This window comes from Lutjanus erythropterus, chromosome 18, assembly GCF_056507025.1.
Source record: "Lutjanus erythropterus isolate fLutEry1 chromosome 18, fLutEry1.hap2, whole genome shotgun sequence".
Classification (NCBI taxonomy): domain Eukaryota; kingdom Metazoa; phylum Chordata; class Actinopteri; order Lutjaniformes; family Lutjanidae; genus Lutjanus; species Lutjanus erythropterus.
Genome location: NC_139334.1, coordinates 28,089,911 through 28,110,556, shown reverse-complemented (window position 1 = coordinate 28,110,556; position 20,646 = coordinate 28,089,911). Strand labels below are relative to the sequence as shown.

The following is a 20,646-nucleotide window of genomic DNA, read 5'->3' as shown; positions in this document are numbered from 1 at the left end:
AGAGCATACAAAGTACTGATATAGGTTTTAAAAAGTAATTCATGATTTTTTTTATATTGCAATAAATAATATAGTCATAAAATCCCATGGACTACTTAGACTTCCCTTACAGCACCAGTGTGACACACTGCTGGGAACCACTGAATTAGACCATCAGTTATTTCTTTAAATGAGTAATTTATATTTTTTTAAGCTCCAGATGGTGGAAACACAACGTCTGTGAAATGTGTTCTATATGTGAATTTCTCTAAAAAATAAAGTTTGTTGTACACTGTTAGTAGAAACAGACACATGGCTTCTATATCGTACAACTTTTTTTCCCCACAAATTAAAGTAAAAATTCACATGAAACTTTTCCATTATATAAACTCAAACATTTGACATCCAGCTGGTTTTAAGGATAGAGACTAAATATACTTTTTGGGGTCTATCTGAGGAGTATCTCACACTTTTAGGTCGATTTCTCATCTTTCTTTCACATCAATATTATTAAGTACAAGCATAAAAACATATATTAGTCACATAGGTAAACTGCAGACTGAGTAAAATGTTACAGATGTTTTTGCTGGACTTTATTTATCAGGAACTGAACACACTGACTTGAGTGTGAGGCGCTCTGCAGTTTTTGGGCGTGCTGATGTTGGGAAAAGAAATTTAAAAAACAAAGAACAAAAAACAAAAAACAAATAATATAGCAAAATATGGTAAATAATAAATAATATAAATAATAAGAGCCATTGTACCAGCTTCTTCTCAAACAGCTCTTCATTTGGACTTGATCTGCTTGTTGTTACAAATTATTATCTGTATTATCTGTAGTATGTATGTGCGGGCAGCTCTGGCTGCACTAATGACTGCAAAGGTCAGAGATAAGACTCATCAGTGCTCATTACAAAGGTTATATCAGGCTACACGCTTCAGATCAGCACAACGACTCTTTGTTTTTATTATTTGATTTGTTTTTCCGTTTGGAGCGACGACATGTTTCCCTGTGTGCTGTTTGCTGTCTGTATATTTGCCACACGTCATGTTGACAGTAAGTGTTATAATATATTAGTGTGGAGGGATGTGAGTTTCCTTGTATTTTCTTGTCCTGTATGCTTTTTTGGTCATTTTGGGGTTTTTTTCCCAACTAAAATTTCCAATTTCCTGTCAGCTCATCTACAGTGGATCTGAACCAGTCTCTCTACAGTATCTGGAATAAACTTAATCATTTACTTAATTAATCATTGTTCCTCTCTCTTGCAGGCTACATATTAAGAGAAGATGGAGAAGATTTCAAACAGGTATTGTCTCCTTCTAAAACATCAACAACCCTGTATGACCTGCATGCTGTTTCTTTCTGATTTAATTCTTAGTACAAGTTGTATATATATGTATATATATTTATGATCACTTCTGGATATATCTGAATTAAGCTCATTAGTCACTGATGGTCCCACAGAATAAACCTAATAAATCTCTAGATATCTGGAAGACTTCCACACTGCAAAATCGACTGTGTGAACATGTTTGGGAGATTCTGCAGCGCTGTTTTCCTGTGAAACTAAAAAAAAAAAAAAAAAAAACCCGACAGCATGAGGGTGAGTAGGTAATGACTGAACTTCCTTTTTTGGGTGAACTATCCCTCTAAAACCAAACACCAAAAATACAGACCAAACTAAAACAATAAAGTAATGTTTCAAACACGTCAAGCGATAAAAATAAAAAAAATACACCCAAACATCAGCAGCCAGATAAAAAAGTGGTTCATGGTGAACTGTTTGGGTCCCACATGTGAAAGGTTTTACATGCTGCTGTAAAAACTGTCAGATTTAAATTCATAAAATATACAATATATAAAATATACAATGTTGACTGGCGTTGAGTAAAGTTGAGTAAAATGAGTCAATCAGTCAATCAGTCACACCCAAATGCACATATATGTTCATAAAATAAGCCTTGAAGTCATTTCAGCTGCAGAACAAACAGACCTGCAGTCACTTCAAACAGACATCAGTCGACGCTGTGAGCAGCACAGTGCTAAAGTGTCGGTGTGCTTTTCCTGCAGGACGTCTTTGGAGCAGATTTTCTGCAGCATCGTCTGCATCCTCCGTTCAGCTGCCCTGATATGAGCCCGTCTCCCTCCGTCCCCACCTCAGGTGAGCATCACTTAACCAGCATGCAGTGGTGGACAGAAACATTTACTAAAGTACTCTAAGTACAATTTTGAAGTACCCATACTTATCATTGTACTACATTTCATAGGCAAATATTGTGCTTTTTTCCTGCACTCCATTTACTTAAGAGCAACAGTAATTCTTCATTCTTTATTCTTTACTCAGATCCACATTAGCTGCCACTCAGGAAGCAGCTACTCTTCCTCTTCTCTCCTCCACACACAACAAAACACAACATATAAAACAACATTTAATACATGTAAAAAGCATCAATATGTGCTTTTGTTTCAGACAAAAAACTAAACATCACATTAGATTGCATTCCATCTTAGCTGCTCAGGTTGGTTAACTGTTGTTGGGGTTATTTTTTATGTTTTGTTGTCTTGCTGGATGCTTCAGAGATCATAGTTGGTATCTTATTCCACATTGTGATGCTCCATACATTACAGATCTGCACACTGCATCTGTTCTGGGTTTTCATTTAACTACACTTGTAGCCTGTCTGGTAGTGTGATCGATTATGTTGGTGTCTTCCATTATTTACACGCAAGAACTGACATTTAGGTTGTGTGCTAAAACAGACGCTCATTAGATTGCATGCCAGCCTTTCTACTTTTTATTACTTTGATAATTTATAGTCAGTTTATGATCAACTGTTACAGATCAAAGTACCAAAAGTACATGAAGTAGTTAAAGGTCTCTGAAGTAGTTTAATTCCATCCGCATTCATGGATATGCAAATAGTCCCCGCCCTTCAGATCCACTCCACAATTTAATGGGACCTTCTTCAGTCCCTGATACATCCCTCCACCAAGTTTCATGAAAACTGGGCCAGCAGTTTTCCTTACGATGTGTACTATACTGGTTTAAGATACCCGGCAGTATATACATTAAAATGAGCTCCACCTTTACCGGCTGCCACCTTAAAGTGACCACCAAATGAATGCATCAATAATTATAATCAAGTTATATGAAAAATATTATTCTGAATGGGCCACCTGGAATCATGAATGCTTTTATTTTGGTACTTTAAGTGACACTCAATGCTAATACTTTTGTACTTTTACTAAAGTGAGATTTTCTCTGCACAACCTTGTACCATAGTATTTCTACACTATGGTATTGCTACTTTTGCTGAAGTAAAATATCTGAGTATTGCCAAATAAATAACTTTAATATGAGAACAATACATCTGCAATGAAGTGTTTACATGCTACATACTTTCTAATCATTGCTCAAAGAGTTCACTGTCTAAATGAAAAAGGTTATCGAGTAAAAACCACAGTTCCATATTTCTGCGTCATGTGTTTGTTTGTCTTTTTTTCTGACTGTTTACTTGTTTGTCGTCTGTTCCAGTTGAATATGTCAAAGCTGCAGACGTCAAAGTCATCGCTGCACTGGGAGACTCTTTGACTGTGAGTGAAATGAAGCTGTGGTGTTTTTTCTTACAGATAAATCTAGATAAACATAGATACAAATTTAATTATAGCAAAGGTCCTCAGGCAGGAGTCAAAGCCACAGCCTCAGTACACGGGGCGCTCGCTCTGCCAAATGAGTTACCTGCCCACCATTATCTGTCATAATTTTGCTGAGAACCGTGTGGGATCCATTAGACACCATTAGTGGAAACCAACCATTAAAGTCTGAAGGAAACCAAAATAACTGAGGAAGGAAACAATAGAAAACCACTAGAGAACAATCTATTCCTTAATGGAAAACATGAAAGTTATTTTTTGAAAAAAACAAATGAAAAGTAGTGGTGAAAACATTAATACTATAGTAGTGTTTCTCTTCTCTTTTATTGCAGACAGCTGTCGGTGCCAATGGTTCTACTATTTTAGCGATACCTTTTGAATTTCGTCAGGTGTCTTGGAGGTAAATCAGAGCTGCCAGTTCCATCTGAGATTATCTTATTTGTTTGTTTGTTTGTTTTACTTATGCAACCAATCAAGAACTGCAGCTCTCACTTGTCCTGTCAAAGGTTCTTCTTATATAATTTATATCAATCTGCTAAAAAAAAATCTGCTGATTGTTTTGCAACGCTGCGTCTATAGAAGTTCATCGACCTGTTTTAACTTTATCTTATCTCACCGGTCATATCGTAAATGTTGTTATTCAGGTTATAATTTCTATTTAATGAAATTATTATTGTGATTTATGTTCTTACTGATGTGACTCCATTCATTACGAACGGTGTCCCTTTTCTGTTCTTCTGTGTGCAGCATCGGAGGATATGGAACTTATCAAAATGTGATAACACTGGCAAGTAAGTTAGTTTTTATGAAGCAGGTTGTAGTTTAAAGGTTATGATTTACCAGGATTTATAGGCAGAATATGGCAGGAATGGAATATAATATTCAAAAATATGTTTTCATCAGTGTATAAACACCAGAAAATAAGAATCTTTGTAATATGTCCTCCTTGTAATGCAGGTCCTCTTCCACTGAGGATTCACATGTTTCTACAGTAGCCTAGAACGGACAAACCGAACACAGCCTTTTGTGTTTTTCATGAATTTTGTGGCCACCATAGGTTCTCCCACAGGCTTAGAAGGGGAGAGTGAAGTGAGTTGTTTGCAATCTGCAAGCTCACTGCGAGATGTCACTGAATCATCACAGTAGTCCTTTAAAATTAAAAAAATAATTCTGATCTCATTTCAATTTCAAAAACTGCAATTCAGATCAGCTGACCTGAGCTAGTTAAATAACTCGCTAATGAATGACTTTTAAAAAACAGCAGTATCAATTTTCTTCTTCTTTAAAAGATTATTAAGCTGATTTGCTGATTATTTCTGACTCTTCAAAACTAAAATCTGTTTATTCCAGGATGACTTTGCTTGTTTGTACCACAGAAATTAGAGCTATTAGTTAACAAAATCACAGGATCCTTTCTGCTTTATGAGGTCTTTTTTTTTGAACGTCTCATCACCTCGTTGTCCAGATATTTTCAAACTCTTCAATCCCAAACTGCTGGGTCCAGCACCCATGATGATGCTCCACGGCAGCCCGTTAACTGTCAACAAGACCGGCTTCAACTTCGCCATCACCGGACACAACACGCTGTAAGAACCCTGCACTTTAGATTGTATCTGTAATTTGAAATTCAACAGTGAGCTGTGTCAAATTTCTAATAATTAGTGAATTACTTGGAGATTTTGGGGACAATTTTTCTTTGCCAGGTCTCTTTTGTAAAAAAAAAAAAAAAAAAAAAAAAAGATTAATAATAGATATTTTTCTGTTTTAAAGGTAAAAAAAAGAAGGGCGTGCAGCACAGAAAGCCCGAGACGTGGGGCTTTTTTTTGTTGTTTTGTTTAGTCATGATAATTTTTTGTTACTGTCATGTCTTTCTTTTGGTTCTAAATGTTTTATTTTTCCTGGCAAACAACCTTTTTTCACCTGTTCTCAACTCATACCCACAGAAAAGAAAACAATATAGATCAGACTTAGAAAGTGGATTATCTTTTTTTTTTTATCTTATTTGCCTCTCAGGGCTTCCGTAGTGTCTTTAAACTGTACCATAAGTTTTCATCATGCAGCTATAGGAGGCTACAACCTCCTGTCTTCAAAATGTTCCCACTGAAGTTCAAAGATCAACATAATCACGGCTGTTTAATTAGTTAATAATCGTGTCATAATGTTTTATTGATGTCAGAGTAACTGGTGAGTCGACACTGTGCACCTGAGTGTGTCTGTTCTCCTACAGGAACGTCTCAGATCAGATAAGAACCATGATAGACACGTTCAAGTCTTATCCAGTAGGTCTCGGCGTTCTTCCTTCTGCTTATCAGATGATAAATGATATTAGTTTTTCTGTTTTTGTGACAATCGCCACCAAACTGAGCCAAATCTTCTGGTTGTAGGGTCTGAACTTCCAGGAGGACTGGAAGGTGGTGACGATGCTGATCGGCATGAACGACATCTGTGATTACTGTAAAGACAAAGTATGTTTTCTGAAAAGTGTTTTTCAGAAGTGGAATGTAACTGAGTATTTATACACTAGAAATTTGAGGCGCTTTACTTCAGTATTTTCTTTTGAAGCCAATTTATAATTCTACCCCAATAGATTTTGCAGAGCTATATTCTATTTTTACTTTACTACAATTATCGGAAAGCTTTAGTTACACGTTACTTTACAAATTAAGATTTTTTCCACACAAAACATATGAAAACATAAAAGTACAACTGAAGCATTAAGTCGATTAATCGATTGACAGAAAATACATTTTGAGTTGAATTTTTTTTTTCACGTAAAAACATTTCATGGTTCCAGCTTAAAAAATGTAAAAAATTGCTGCTTTTCCTTTTAGTTATGATAATAATTTAAATCTTAAAAAAATAAATAAATTGAGGTTTGAACTGCTGGTTGGACAAAACAAACACTGTGAAGGGCTCTGGCTCATTGTGATGCCATTTCTGTTTTTTTTTTCAGAATTTTTACAAACCAAACAATCAGTTAATTAATGGAGAAAATAATTCACAGATTAATCCATAATGAAAATAATCATTAATTGCAGTCTGATACAAAATAGTTTAAAATAAGCTCCACTTAATCAACAAACTACAACAGTCAAATCCTGCTTTTACATTAATTTATGAGTAATAATCATGTATTGATATCATATAAATATCAGCACCAGAGGACATTTCACTGCTTTGATATGTGCATTACACTTATATATGTAATATAATATATATAATATATGTATTACATTTTCCTGACACCTGAATATGACAAGCATTGGCAGGGATTTTTTTTCTGATGATTAAAATCAAACTTCACAGCAGCTGAAATTCTTGTTCTTGCAGACCTTCAGTAATGTTTTTTTTTTTAAACTCTTCACCTCGCTGCATTAACGTAGTTTGCATTCTGTGTCAGATCACCGTGACATTACTGTTGGGTGTGGTTGCAGGTGCAACAAAGCATACATGTGTTCACACCCAGCAGTGAGGTGGGGTGTGGTCAGAGGTGAAACTTTTTAACCTGAGAGGGAAGAGAAACACGGCTTTCCTGCTTGATGTGGAGTCGCTCTTTGACAAACAAATTAGAGTTTTCCCCCATGATTTTATCCTTTATCCTACGTCTAGACTAAAGGAAAGTATAGAAGATATATTAGGCCTGTAAATGAAGTAAGAGAGGAGAGAAAAAGGAAAAAGGAAAAGTAAGAGAGGAAAAATAACTTTAGAATTTAAATCTGATCCTGTCAAACTCTCCACAGACGCTGTTCTCCCCCGACAACTTCATTCACTACATGACTGAAGCTCTGGACATGATGATGAACGAGGTGAGATTTTATATCTCAAAAGGAGGTTAAAGACTAGAATAAAAGCCCAGAGCTCCACCAGGCTGATATCCTCATCACACAGGCTAGTTATTGGATCGATAAGTGTGAACCGAAATTAAAATCTTTTAACTCAGCTTTTCAGGCTCTGCTCTGCAAACTTGACTCAAAGTAGCTACAGCTGCACGTCAGAAAATGTTATTATGTTCCTCATGCCTTTCTGATTTTTTTTTTTTTTAAGTTATTTTTTGGGGCATTTTTGCCTTTATTGACAGTGACAGCTGAAGATATGACAGGAAAGGGGGGTGAAGAGACAGGGGATGACATGCAGCAAATGAGCTGCAGGCGGGATTCGAACCAGCGGCCGCTGCAGAGGACTAACAGCCTCAATATATGGTGCGCACACCCTACCGACTGAGCTATAGGGGTGCCTGCCTTTCTGATTTTTGTAGTTTTCCAAAACAGACAATCCAACAATAAAGCCCACTTTATGCAGTGATTAGTCAGGCGTGTGCGTGTGTCAAAGCAAACAGGATTTTTAAGATCTTTTAAGATCTCTTTTTCATTTTTCACACAACTATTTCTGTCATTTGTGTGAACAACGCTGCCTGAAAGTGTGCACCGTGATCCCCATTTCAATAATAACTGCTTCATGTGTTTGGCAGCAGACTCGTCACTTCACCTTCAACATGTTGTGTAAACCAGTTTGTTCCAAGAATACTGAGTCCTTTATCGTCTTTAAATGGACACTTACAGCCTGTAGCTTTAGCTTTAATTTGAGTTAGCCGTCAGCTCACTGCTAACATTAGCTTACTGCCATTATTCAAAACCCCACTAGTCCCACTGGACGTCTGACAGCCCATTATTATATGCAAACATCAGGTTACCTCTGTCTTCATGGCAACAGTAGTCAGGTGACTTTCATTTTCATGGTAACAATAACAAACATGAAATGGTGAACAGATTTCCACCCGGCTCACAAAACTCAAATAAAACAGTAAAACTAGGATCAAATATGAATCAAACATTAACTATTTCCCACCTCAGATGTTTTTAGAAACACATTTTAGTCTTTTAGCCGTAATTTGATAATGTTTCCGACCAGGTGGCCATTTTTCCCTGCTTGAAAACAGACCAACCACAGCCCGGACTCACACATGTTGCTCAGCGCTGTGTCACAGGTTTTGCTGCTCAGATAGTTTGTGGGTCCATCCAGTTCCATCCCTTATGAACTGAAAATGACTGAAGAGATCCCAGATGAATTATTCTGGTGATGCCAGGCTAGTTTGGTTCGGTTTTGGCAACAAAAATACTCGGTTAAGTTTGGGAAAAGATCGACAAGTTATCGAAATAATGAGCTGTCAGACAGTTTTCCAATGTGACATTTTCTGAGGTCTCAGGATAATGGGCTGCTGGAGAAATGGCATGGCAGTGCTCCTGTTTGCATCCTTATATGGTTATCAGAGGCATATTAACATGCAAGCAAGCTAAAATTTGAACAGTTGCTATGTTAACATTATCATATTAAGGTGCCCTGGAGGTTAGGGTTTCCTGTATGCTATCTAAAATCAAATACCAAGTCATCCCCACAGGCCCGGTGCTAATGTGGCTAAAAATAGAAAAAATACAGGCAGGGTTTAACTCTTCTTACACAACTCGATTCATTCAGCAACTTCAGTGATAAAAACATGTAAAATTCTTTAGGAAGAATTAATGCTGTCTGTGAACTGTGTTGCCTAAGCTGTGAATGTATTGTTAAGCCTTTTATTCACTGTACGCACGTAATATCTGTGCAGCTGCTGAATGAACAGTTTCTTCATGCTCCCTTTTCCTTTTGCTTTCTCTGGGACAGTTTGTACTTTCCTCCTCTATGATAACTGAAACTATGAAGTATGGGAGAGGATGTGGAGACATCTAAAGCTGCACTCTTTGGTCGTCAGAAAGGAGTGCAGTCAATGAACGAATTATCTTCTGGTTTCAGATCCCCAGGACGATCGTGAACGTGGTGCAGATTCTTCCCATGAAGCCTCTCAGAGAGGTTCAGAGTCCGACTCTCGGCTGCCAGCTTCAAAAGTCACCTAAGAATTTTCTTCTTTTCTATTTCCACCAAATTATAGGCTGTTAAAAGGTTTAGTGTAGGACACTAATCCTCAGAGTGTTTCTTAGTTGATAACCTCCTTGTGTCAGCATTTGTCTGTTAATTGGAAAAATATGCCTCATGTTTTTACCGCTGTCAGATTAAGAGTGCTGAGCAAGGATCGCTGGGTTGCTGAACTAGCTAGACTTCCAGTTTCAGGACTTTAACAATATATGATCACAGGTATTCAGCTACAGTCTAATTACACAAAGAGGTAATCAAAACGTCATCAATAAAACATGAAAATTAGGCTGTTTTCCTATAATTATTATTAACTGTTGAGTTAAACACACATTTATTCACATTGATGTGGTCAGAATAAACATAAAAAAACAGGAAATCCTATTAATTATATAAAGAGAGAGTTTGCATTCTAATATGAAAAGATTTTAGAGGTCAGATAATCTGCTAATTTTCTAAAATCCCCAAATCTCAAAACTCATTTCTAATGATATACTGTGATATGTGATGTGGTAAACGATGCAGTGCAGTGACTAAACAGGGGGTTTCATATTTAATCCACTTTGTACCTGATAACTAGTCTGATAATCTGTTAATTTGATAACCTGATAATCCAATAGCGTGATGATAAATCTGATAATCTGCTCACAGGAGTTTCTGCTCCTGCCTCGTCCGTCCCGATGAAAACTCCACCGAGCTGCAGGAGCTGATGGAGGTGAACTATGAATTCCAGGTGAGCGTTTTCACGACAAAGAGGGTCGAACACGATAAACACTGACACTGCTGAGCGACACATTCTCACACTCTTCAAACTATTATCTACTCAGTCACACTTTCGGCTACAAACTTTAAAATGGTCCATATTGTTTGTATGTTGAGTTTTAGTCAACTTTAAAATGTCTTTCATTTTAATTAGACCATTCACCTTTTTCCAACATTTCACATTTATGTCTGATGTTTGAAGGCTCCCGTCCCATATCTCCACTGATGGCCAAAACTGAAGTGGATTTATGGACTCGAATAGCTCTATGATGCACAGTGTTACAACCTGAATGTTCACAGAAACCCCAAACACCAGAGGCAAAAACAGACACAGGACCAACACATGAACTGTAAAGTTGTGTTTAGGCATGAAATCCCAGATTTACTACTTTGTTCAGTACAGATCCCAGGACTCTCCCCGCTGACTGAGATAACATACTAACAGCATCTTTGAATGTCATCCAGTGCCACACCGAGATATTTATAATGATTAGTAAATGACAGCACTATTGGACCAAGATTAAAGACTACTCATTCATACTTTCAGTGAAAAAATTCTTATTCAGCTTTCAACATTCATGCCAATTAGACCTTTTCCCACTTTTCTAGCTCTTTAAACTCCTTCAGCTGCTTCTTCATACAAATTAAAGCCAGCAATTCAGTTTAGCGTCAGCTTTTCAACAAATCTTAATACTTTCATACTGATCAATATCATTCAACTTTTGAAGTTAGCAATTCATCGTAGGGCCAGCTTTTCAACATCCAGCATTCACACTGCAATTTTTTCAAACAATAGCGTCTCTTGTACCTGTGCTCCTACTGCGACAAGTCAAAATGTCTGAAAAGTCATCAACTTTTTAATCAGGACTTTAACTTCCCGTCTTTATAGAGAAGATTAAAGAAGCTCCTGGACGGCGATCGCTTCTTCAAAAAGGATTTTGCTGCTGTTCTGCAGCCTTATTTAGAGAACGCAAGACCACCAAGACTTCCTGTAAGTCTCACACGTGCAATTTAACATTTACTTGAATTGATTACAGGAGATCAGTTCATGATTCAAATGTTATCATTATTTATCAGTAGTTTTATGTTTTAGTCTGATGTTCTTTCTCTTACTGTGACTTCAGGACGGGAAGATTGACATGAGCTTCTTCACAGCAGATTGTTTCCACTTCACTGTTAAAGGACACGAGGAGCTGGCGAAGGGACTGTGGAACAACATGGTGAAGTTTCATGTTTTGAAGTTGTAATTATTACGTTATAATAACTGGTAAACATGGTTTAGTTTAGATAAAGTTCCAGTCTGTTCGTACACGTGGAGTCACATGACATACGGGCCTCACAGCAGACTAAGACTGATATATTGATATTTGTATCAGTTGTTTTAAAGTTTCTTTGACACTGACCTTCAAATGTTTCCTCAGTTCCAGCCTGAGGGAGACAAAGAGATGATCAAGACATTTTCAGATCCGGTAAAACTCATCTGTCCATCAAAGGTACAACACATTTGACATGTAGAGGATTTTCATGTTTGTGTATCTGGATAATAAAATTATTTTAAACGCATTTTTTTACAGGAACATCCTTACATCTACACCAAACCCCGAGTTAAATCGTCTGCACCGACGCCGAGACATTTCTCCATGATCACGTTGATACTGTTGTCTCTGCTTTGTGTGTTTAATTAATTGTAGTCATCTGTAGTGTCTGGATCGAGAGTTTGATTCCCACTGGATCCGACAATTTTGTGTGAAAGTCCCCCACCATATGGAGTTTAACTGATCAGCTGATTTGTTAAGTAAGAGCAGTTTATAATGGTCTGTTCACTGATGTTAGTCAGGCTGCAGATTTTTTCTTAAATTACTAAAAAAGTATGTTTTTTAATGAATACTCTGACCACTACACTGCATTTTGTGCATTAGTGATGTTTCCTCCTTTGTGATTAAATTATTACTCTGATACTTTCAGAAAATGTCCCAAAATTAAATAAAAATATTTAAATCCATGACTCAAGATTGAGCTGAATATGTCAACTAAATAAAATCTTCATCACTGACAAACTTAAAACTTGAATTCTAACTTTGTATCTTGTTGTTTACAGATTTGAGCATCTTCAGAATAACTAAATCTTTCAGTGAAAAGTCTGAAAGTGCTCTTAAACACTGTCATACAAAAGGTGCATCTTGAAAAAGTTGTTGTGTGTACGTGGTCTTGAACTGTGTATCTGAGCACATGGGGAGATAACAGCACTGTGCTAATCTTGTGATTTTAATTTTCTGGGTCTGATTTGCAAACACTGATTTGGATAAACTCAAACTGAAAGTTAGCTGTTGAGGAAGATCAGTGGGTGAAATTAATTCTACAGCTTGACTTCTATTTACTTTACTCATTACTGGCCATTACAACATGATTTAACACTGACTGACCCTGTAATGTGTCAGTAAACATTCATTGTATTGCAGTGTCTTATTTTTGGTTCATATTAAGTTATTTTTGTCTTAGAATATCCATCTAGATGAAGCCAAATTTAAGTTAAAAATATAGATGAATAAAAATAAAATAAAATCACCACTGTTATGGGTTTTTATTACTGTTTTGTCAAATGTTAAATGACAGCAGTCTAAGGTAGAAAAAAAAAACAATATAAATACAATTGATCAATTAATACAAAGCTAATTATTAGTGATGCACTTCAAACAAGCAAAATGTATGAAATAAAATTTTAAATAATGAAAAAATATTTATTTATGCATTTTGTTGTGTATAATGTATATGCAGTTTAATATTCTTGTAATGCTACAGTACTTTTACTTCAGTAAATAATTTGAATACTTCCTCCACCTCTGTACAGATGTTTTCCATATGTGTAATCCCCATGGTGGCATGTGACTAAGTACATTTACAATTACTTAAGTACAATTTTAAGGTACTTTACCTGGGTATTTCCGTTTTATGCAACTTTATTCTTGTACTCCATTACAATTTGGGAGCCAATGTTGCACTTTTCACTCCATTACATTTACTTGACATTATTAGACACCTTTGGTAGATACTCGATTCTGATTGGTCGATTACAGTATTCTAAGGTCTGTTATTTTTGTGTAGCAGACTGTTGCTATGAAGAACAGACAGTTACTGTGGACACAGCTGTGACCACAGACCCTGGAGGAGCAATAAAATAAATTTTAAATCCATAAGATCATTTTCAAATGAGATATTATGTCAAATTAATATTTTTTGGTAAGTACCCATGTAATGTAAAGGATAATGTACATCAAATCAAATCAATTAAGTCTCTTTTTTTAGTGAAATCATTTTAAATCAATGTTTTGTGTAAAATTAAAGATTTTTATTTTGGTGTGTAACCATGTAATAAGCAGGAAAATGCACAGAGAGCAGGACATTATTGTGAAATAAACTCTATTATTCTGAAGGGGTTTATTGCAACTGCTACTACTTTCTTTCTATAACAAATACTGGAACTACTTTCGTTCTACTAGAAAGAAAATAGCTTCTACAAGAATTACCTTGAGTAACCAGGTCATGATTCCTGGAGAGAGACATTGCTGTTGAATTTTTCAAATTTGATTTTTGGTGCTTTGAACACCACAAACCAAGTGCCATCTAGTTCCTCTATACTGGAGAAAAGGCAGTAATCTGTACAGCTAAACAGATAAATAGCACTACAGGTAAGAGGTAAATGTATTTTCGAGTTTGGGAGTCAACTGTCCCTTTAAGACAGAGCTATAAACCAACCTGTCAATTTTGGAATAAAATTAAAAGGAATTGTAATGAAATGTTTGAACGCCGCACCTGTACTTTTGGTGTTATTTTGTGTGCAATCTAACAGAGTATTTCTACTCTGTGGTAGTACTAAATGTACTTACATAAAACATCTGAGTACGTCTTCCACTACTGTGTGCTGCACTCAGTTAAATATTTGTGTTGCAGTACCTCTATGCGGCCACTGGGGGCAGCAGAGTCACTGTTTACAGGCAGAGAGCAGCTGGCTGCTGCACGAGCTCCTAGCTGGTCGCGTGGAGTTGAACAGAGACAGACAGAGAGGAGGTCGCTGTAGGAGTTGTTTTTAAAAGTTACAGAAACTCGCAGGTGAAGCGATTCAACGTGTGTCGTTTGCATGGTGGCCGACTACAGACTCAGAGGTGACTACTTGTTGATATGAAACTGTCGCTAAGGGCGGAAAACGACAACATTTAGCTCGGGCTCGCTGACTTCTGCATGGTCGCTAGCTAGCTAACAGTTAGCTTCAGGAGCTACTTGGCTAGCTGGCTAGCGAGGTCCAGCCCAAAAGTTGTTTACCTCAAGTTGTGGATGTGGTCTCCCCCTGAGCTTTTCGCGACTTTTCTCTGGGATAAAAGAGCAAGGACCAAAGAATCACACTGGATTTAACACCGTGCGCTGTTAGGAAACTAGCAGGATGTCCACAGAGGTTGACTCGGGTTTGACAGCGGCCAGCAGCTCCAGCGGAGCCGGGGAGAAGAGCCAAAACAAGTCCGAGAAAGAGCAGGGAGAACAGGGGCAGAAAGGCTCGGAAAAGAAAGCAGCGGACGGCCACAACTCCGAGGCAACCAAGAGCCCGGCGGACACGCACAAGAAATGCAAAGAAAACGATAAAGAAAATGACCAAAGCAGCAACGCTGACTCGGCTGTGGAGACGGTGAAGAGGAAAGTTGTTGAGGCTCCTCCGCCGAAAGTCAACCCGTGGACTAAGAGGACCACGGGCAGAGTCCCCATCAACAATATCAGCTCCCAGGAGAAAGGTGAGCTGGTTTTTAAAAGCATGAGAGCAGATTGTCATGGCTGTAGTGTACAATAAAGTTATAGCTCAGCAGCAGCAGGAACAGAGTCTGAGCACGTTGTTGCTGCAATTTGACAGCTTCACTGCAGGGAAATTCTCTTTAATGTCTTCTCCACATCTCTGTCATACCTAATTTGGGCTTTTTGATGTTGAATGAAGTGCATAAACTTGAAGAGGTGTTGATGGTGGCATATTTGCCCCATCCCCCTCTGTGCTCGGATTGCTCCGGAGCACCACGTGTTGATTGCTGACAACTGCTACTTCTTTTTGCCTGTAACTTAGCCACAGCCAGCTAACTCCACCACTGCTTTCCCCTCTTGGAAATGCCAGTGACAGAATGCTAAGGCCAATGATGGCTGAATACAACGCAGAGGAGCTACAATATGAGCCATATTCAGCCTCGAGTTGGTGCTGTGTCAGTGTAAAGAAGCTAAGACAGCCAGGCTAGCTGCTGCTGCTGCCGCTGCTTGCTGTAAAGACACGTTTTGCATGTCCAATGGCCTGGCTGCCTGCAGTTCCTCCCACCAGCCTGTTCTCCACTGTCACTAGTGAAAGCATAAGTATGTGAACAAGGTGGCCGGACAGGTGGAGCAGTTATAGTAAGATCGGGTTGTAAACTAATGATTATATTTACTTTGGATGTCTTTGATTGTAATTTGAGTGTTGGGAATGAAAACCACGTCCCCCAGAAGTGAACTGAATCCAGATTGCTTAGTCTGAACAGAGAGTTGAAGTCCACACTTTCAGATTCATAATGACATGTATTGAGCTGCAGTGATAAGTTGGCTAATTGATTAATAAAAAAGGTAAAGTACTCTTAATTTAAAAACAAAATATCGAAAACTCACTGGTTTCACCTTCTCAAATGTGAATATTTTCTGTTTTCTTAAGTCCTTAATGACAGTAATCTGAATATCTTTGCGTTGTGAACAAAACAAGACATTTGAGAACATCATCTTGGGCTTTCAGAAACAGTGAGCCACATTTTCTGACATTTTATGACCAAACACCTCATTGATTAATAGTGAAAGTGATCAACAGATTGATAGTCAAATAACAGCTCATGAAAAAGAGTTGGTTAGATTCCCAGTAGGCCCATATAAGAGGAGAGCTGTGCATGTGAGAAACAGGAAACAGAGAATTTGGATATTTATTTCTAATCAAATTTACTCAAAACAGTTAATGGGCTGTCGAGCTAGTTGGCAATTAACTTAATAGTTGATTATTTTGCAGCTCGGGATGCTTTACAAACCCGAAACATATATATGATATCCTGGAAATGTTCACTCAACTGTCTTTCTGGTGTGTTTACAAACAACAACTGACAAATCGTACTTATTTTATGTTTAAACAACAGTTTAAATCAATTATCGTTTATTTTTCTGGTTAATCTTTTAGTAGTTAAACATCTAAAACAACAGAAAAAATGAAAGGGGTGCTTCACTGACTTTATATATGAAGCTTAATTTACTTGTCATAAGGACTGCTACATAACCTCAGGTCATACTTCTAAGTAGAACGCCATAGCCTTTGTAGCCTGACATGCACCTCCCCAGAACTGTATTTATACATTGCGGTGACACATGCCACAACATTTGTGATTGGTCTGCTTTCTTTTTGTTATTGCAATTGCGATATGATTTGTGATATTATGGGGAATGATACTATTTACATTGTTATTCTTATTTTCATTAAAAAACGTGTAGGCCAGGACATCTCTGCAGTATGACAGTATTTTGACACACATTTCATGTTTAACAAATGTTGTGATTGTTCAAGCCCTACTTCCAAGCATTTTGGTGATGAAACTGCAGAGTAACACACACATAATGCTGCACAAGTACTGATGTTCACAAAGGAGTTGACAAGTTGCTTATGCTACGTGGTCGGCTCTGTGGAGAGCCTACATAGAACTATAAATCATTTTTTAGCCTTTAAAAACATTTGTATTATGTCTCTTGTGGCTCTTGAGGGAGTTTGGGGGCTACTAGTTCAGTCCATTAGGGCTTGGCTTGAGAACTTGAGGGTAACTGGTTCAAGTCCACCTGCTCGGTGCCGTGCTGTAAACGTCAGCCCCTTCACTCTGACATCCCTCCATTGATGCATGTCTACAGGTCCTGTTTGTGCATGTGTGTTTATTTTAGGGCTGCGTGTCTATAAGAAGAACAACAGGGTGAAAACATGTAATTTCCCCAAGAGGGATTAATAAAGTGAGCCGCCTTCTACTGAATAACCACAGTGATGTCATAGTGATGTCATCGGTGTTATCCTAGTTTCAACTGAACTTTAAACTTATTACAAAAAGTGCAACTTACATACTCAGGATGTGGAGTTTGAAAGATCAAGTAGGGGGTGTCTAATGGAAGTCACTATTGCATTATGGGAAATGTAGGATCTGTGCAATTACTGTTTTTTGTTTGTCCTAAAAACTAAAAGCTGTGCCTGCTTTCATTTTAACTATTATTATATTATAAACCCCTTCAACTTAATTAAGGTTTAATACTAAATTGGTGGAGCACCCCTTTAATTATGGACCATCAGACATCAGAATTGGATTGATACACCATCTATCTGTCTGATCAGCTAACTGATTAATCAGCTAATCATTTTAGTCCCAATTTAATTGTTGAAAAGAATAAGATGGCTCATTTCACATGTAAGAATTTATTGATAAGACCATTGATTATTTGTTGTGTTCACATTTATTTGGTGTTAAATAAGCAACAGTTGGCTCTGAAAGAAAACAGTAGCTTTGGTAAAATCCAGACAGTCAGTGAGTTTGAGTTGTGAATGTGTGTCAGAGCACCCAGTGACCAGGGGGAGCTATATTTGAAGCATTTGACACTGACGAGAGCACAGGAATCATTTTACAGCGTTACTGTACAACCGAGCTCTGTGGGTGGACGCTGGCTGCAGGGTCAGTCAGGCATACACCCATTCATGTGGAAGCCTCGGCCCCGCGTCTCTTATCAATCCGACCATCCTCTGCAGAGTGATAGGGACTGTCGGGCTGCAGCGGGCCACTCCCAGCCTGCAGCTGCCTGCAGAGATGCAGCCGTACATTGCCACTAGCTGTACACAAAACACCTTCAACTAGTTCAGTCGCTCTGTCCCTTTAGGGGAGGATATTTATTAATTCTCTACTGACAGATATTCCCAATGTTCCCAGTGTTGAGCAACCTGTCAGGGAACCAACCTGCTCGCTGGTGTTTTTAGATTCTGGGTGTTTAAAAAAAAGGATAGAACTGTTGGATTTGGGCTCGTCTTGTCAAATATGATGATGTCACTTACACTTATTGATTTTGTGTCTCCAGATCAACAAAACGCTCTGAAAGTCGTCCGTGCCAGCAAGCCCAGAACGAGAAAATCCAGCAAGGTAAATGTCCCTACTTTTCTGTTTTTTTTTTTTTTTTTTAGGAATGCTTTTATTCCATTTTAGAGCTACTGAAGTTTCTCTGTTAGACTTTGAAAAATGTCACAAACATCAGGTGTTCAAATACAAGTTGCCACTTCGTTCTGTTGTTTAAAGGGAGAGTTCACCCCTAAATTCCAACCTACATACTTTTCCTCTGGAAGTTGTGGAGATAGCAGCCATAGAAGATGTCTGCTTTCTCTCTAATACAGTGGGACTTAAAAAAAAATTCAAACTAGCATCTTTTTCCAAAAATCATGAGCCGGTTACACAAGATAATCCACAGACCATGTTGTGAGCAGTTTCAGAGTGCAATTTAGTGCCTTATCCCCAAAACTCGGGGTGAACTGTCCCTTTAATTGAGCTTTTGGTCATGATAGGCAAAATAAGTGATAGTTGTGTGTATGGCTGGGTACCAAACTTCCATGCTTTTCCGGCACTGTTCAAATTGCATCGATCCTATCAAGTATTGAAACATGTCTCGTCCTTTGGTATCAAATTTTGATACCTACTACTCATCAGCGTCAATAAGCAAATTCGCACAGAGCATGCTTGTACAAAGATTTAATAATGCTGGTGATTTGCAGTCTAAAGTTACATGTTGTAGCGGCTTCACATTTTGATTTAGACCAGTCGACTGGTCTAGCAGTAAGAAAACACTCAGAAAGCAGTTCAAATTGAGCAGTTTATTAATTGGTAATGTTAAACATTGTCAGAAAAACCTGTGTGTATTAAGACTCATTTAAAGTCTTTTGTCACAGTCAGCAATTACCAATTCATATCTTAAATGCTGCTGAAATGTGAGGCACTTTACGCCGTGCAACATGAGTATTGCACATTATTTGACAAAACATGACAACAACTCATTAAGTGACATCTTCTACTCAGAGCTAATGTTAGCGGCCAGACTGACATGCAGTGTGGCTAATGTTAGCAGTGCTAGCAGCAGCAGCCTGCTCTGCTTATTTTTGTTTTCTACATAGAAAATACTGACAAGCTGTGCTGGTTTTACGAGCTGTCATTCATGCTGGGTGAGAGGGGCTGCCGAAGCTTCTGCAGAGGCGGATGGCTGCATAAAATCCTGGAGGCAACAGTTAACAGGCATTGTATATGAATAAAATATTGATAAATAGTTTAACAGACTAGTATTTCTGGTACCAACTAGTGAGGGTGCCAACGTTTAATTGCATAGTCGCACAACCCTAGTAGAGGCATGCAGGAAGAACATGACAGAGAAGGTGATCATTGTTTTTATACCGCTGGCTACTTATGTGCTGCCTGTTAACTAGCCAGTGCAGCTAAGCTGTTAGCTTGTCAGTGAATCTGTTCACCTAAATGTCCACTCAGATAGTCCCAGCGCATCCTTTCCTCGCCGCCATGGAGTGGGATGACCTGGAGCTGAGGCAGAGAGCTTTTGAGCTTCAGCTTTTGCCTGATGTCAGGCGTGGTTTTGTTTACACACCGACAGGTTAAAGGAGAGAAACTCCTGAAGTTGGTGGTCAGACCAGGCAAGCTACTCTTTCAGTAAGAGGTCTGCTACTATTTCCCAATACCATGAACGCCACCCACACAGTTATTCCCTTCTTCTTCTTCTTCTTCTTCTTCAGATTAGTCAGACTGCTGTTTGTTATTAATTTTACTTTAACTGTTGTTTTTATTGCTTCTCTGAAGTAATTGTATCATAATTTGTGATGTAATTTTCTTTTTGTTGAAATAAATTTAATAAAATTGGTGTAGAAAAAAGGATCATTTAGAAACCAAGGTATCTGTACTCTTATTGAAAATTTTTGAATGGTACCCAGCCCTAGTTGTGTTTGAACATTGCCTATTTCTCACCTGTAAATAAGCCTGTGTGTTTTGTCTCAGGCTCACGTGTTCATATTTAACCACTGTATCTTCTGACATGAAGGATGGGAAGTTAACATCTGCCACTAGTCAAACGTTGCCGGTTTAAGCTGCTGACTGGCTGTTTTGTTTGCTTTTTCCAACAAGTTTTTCCACTGCATTTCTTTAAAATATTTCTAATGATTGAAAGGGAACCAAATGGTTGAAAATTAATAAAAATTTGAATGAACACATCTCAACTTCAAATAGGTAATGATTATTTTTTTAAACAGGAAA

General features: G+C 37.9%; 2 protein-coding genes across 8 annotated transcripts in view; both read left to right on the top strand.

Moving 5' to 3' along the window:
* Positions 1 to 1,252: 1,252 nt before the first annotated feature.
* Positions 1,253 to 12,035, top strand: LOC146311217 (phospholipase B1, membrane-associated). The gene is made up of 15 exons (XM_084743195.1): positions 1,253 to 1,286; positions 2,051 to 2,141; positions 3,516 to 3,574; positions 3,967 to 4,034; positions 4,382 to 4,425; positions 5,100 to 5,220; positions 5,862 to 5,913; positions 6,019 to 6,099; positions 7,375 to 7,440; positions 9,419 to 9,510; positions 10,187 to 10,268; positions 11,187 to 11,288; positions 11,422 to 11,517; positions 11,719 to 11,790; positions 11,872 to 12,035. The coding sequence occupies exons 2-15, from the start codon at positions 2,111 to 2,113 to the stop codon at positions 11,980 to 11,982; spliced, it is 1,077 nt and encodes a 358-aa protein (XP_084599321.1). The 5' UTR covers positions 1,253 to 1,286; positions 2,051 to 2,110; the 3' UTR covers positions 11,983 to 12,035.
* Positions 12,036 to 14,309: 2,274 nt separating this feature from the next.
* The window catches only part of larp1b (La ribonucleoprotein 1B), a 39,510-nt gene continuing 33,173 nt past the window's right edge, over positions 14,310 to 20,646 (top strand). For all 7 annotated transcript variants that reach the window (XM_084742734.1, XM_084742731.1, XM_084742733.1 and 4 more), the window contains exons 1-2: positions 14,310 to 15,075; positions 18,428 to 18,489. In XM_084742734.1, the coding sequence (XP_084598860.1) occupies positions 14,733 to 15,075; positions 18,428 to 18,489 (405 nt within the window). In that variant the 5' untranslated portion in view covers positions 14,310 to 14,732. The remainder of the gene's footprint in view (positions 15,076 to 18,427; positions 18,490 to 20,646) is intronic.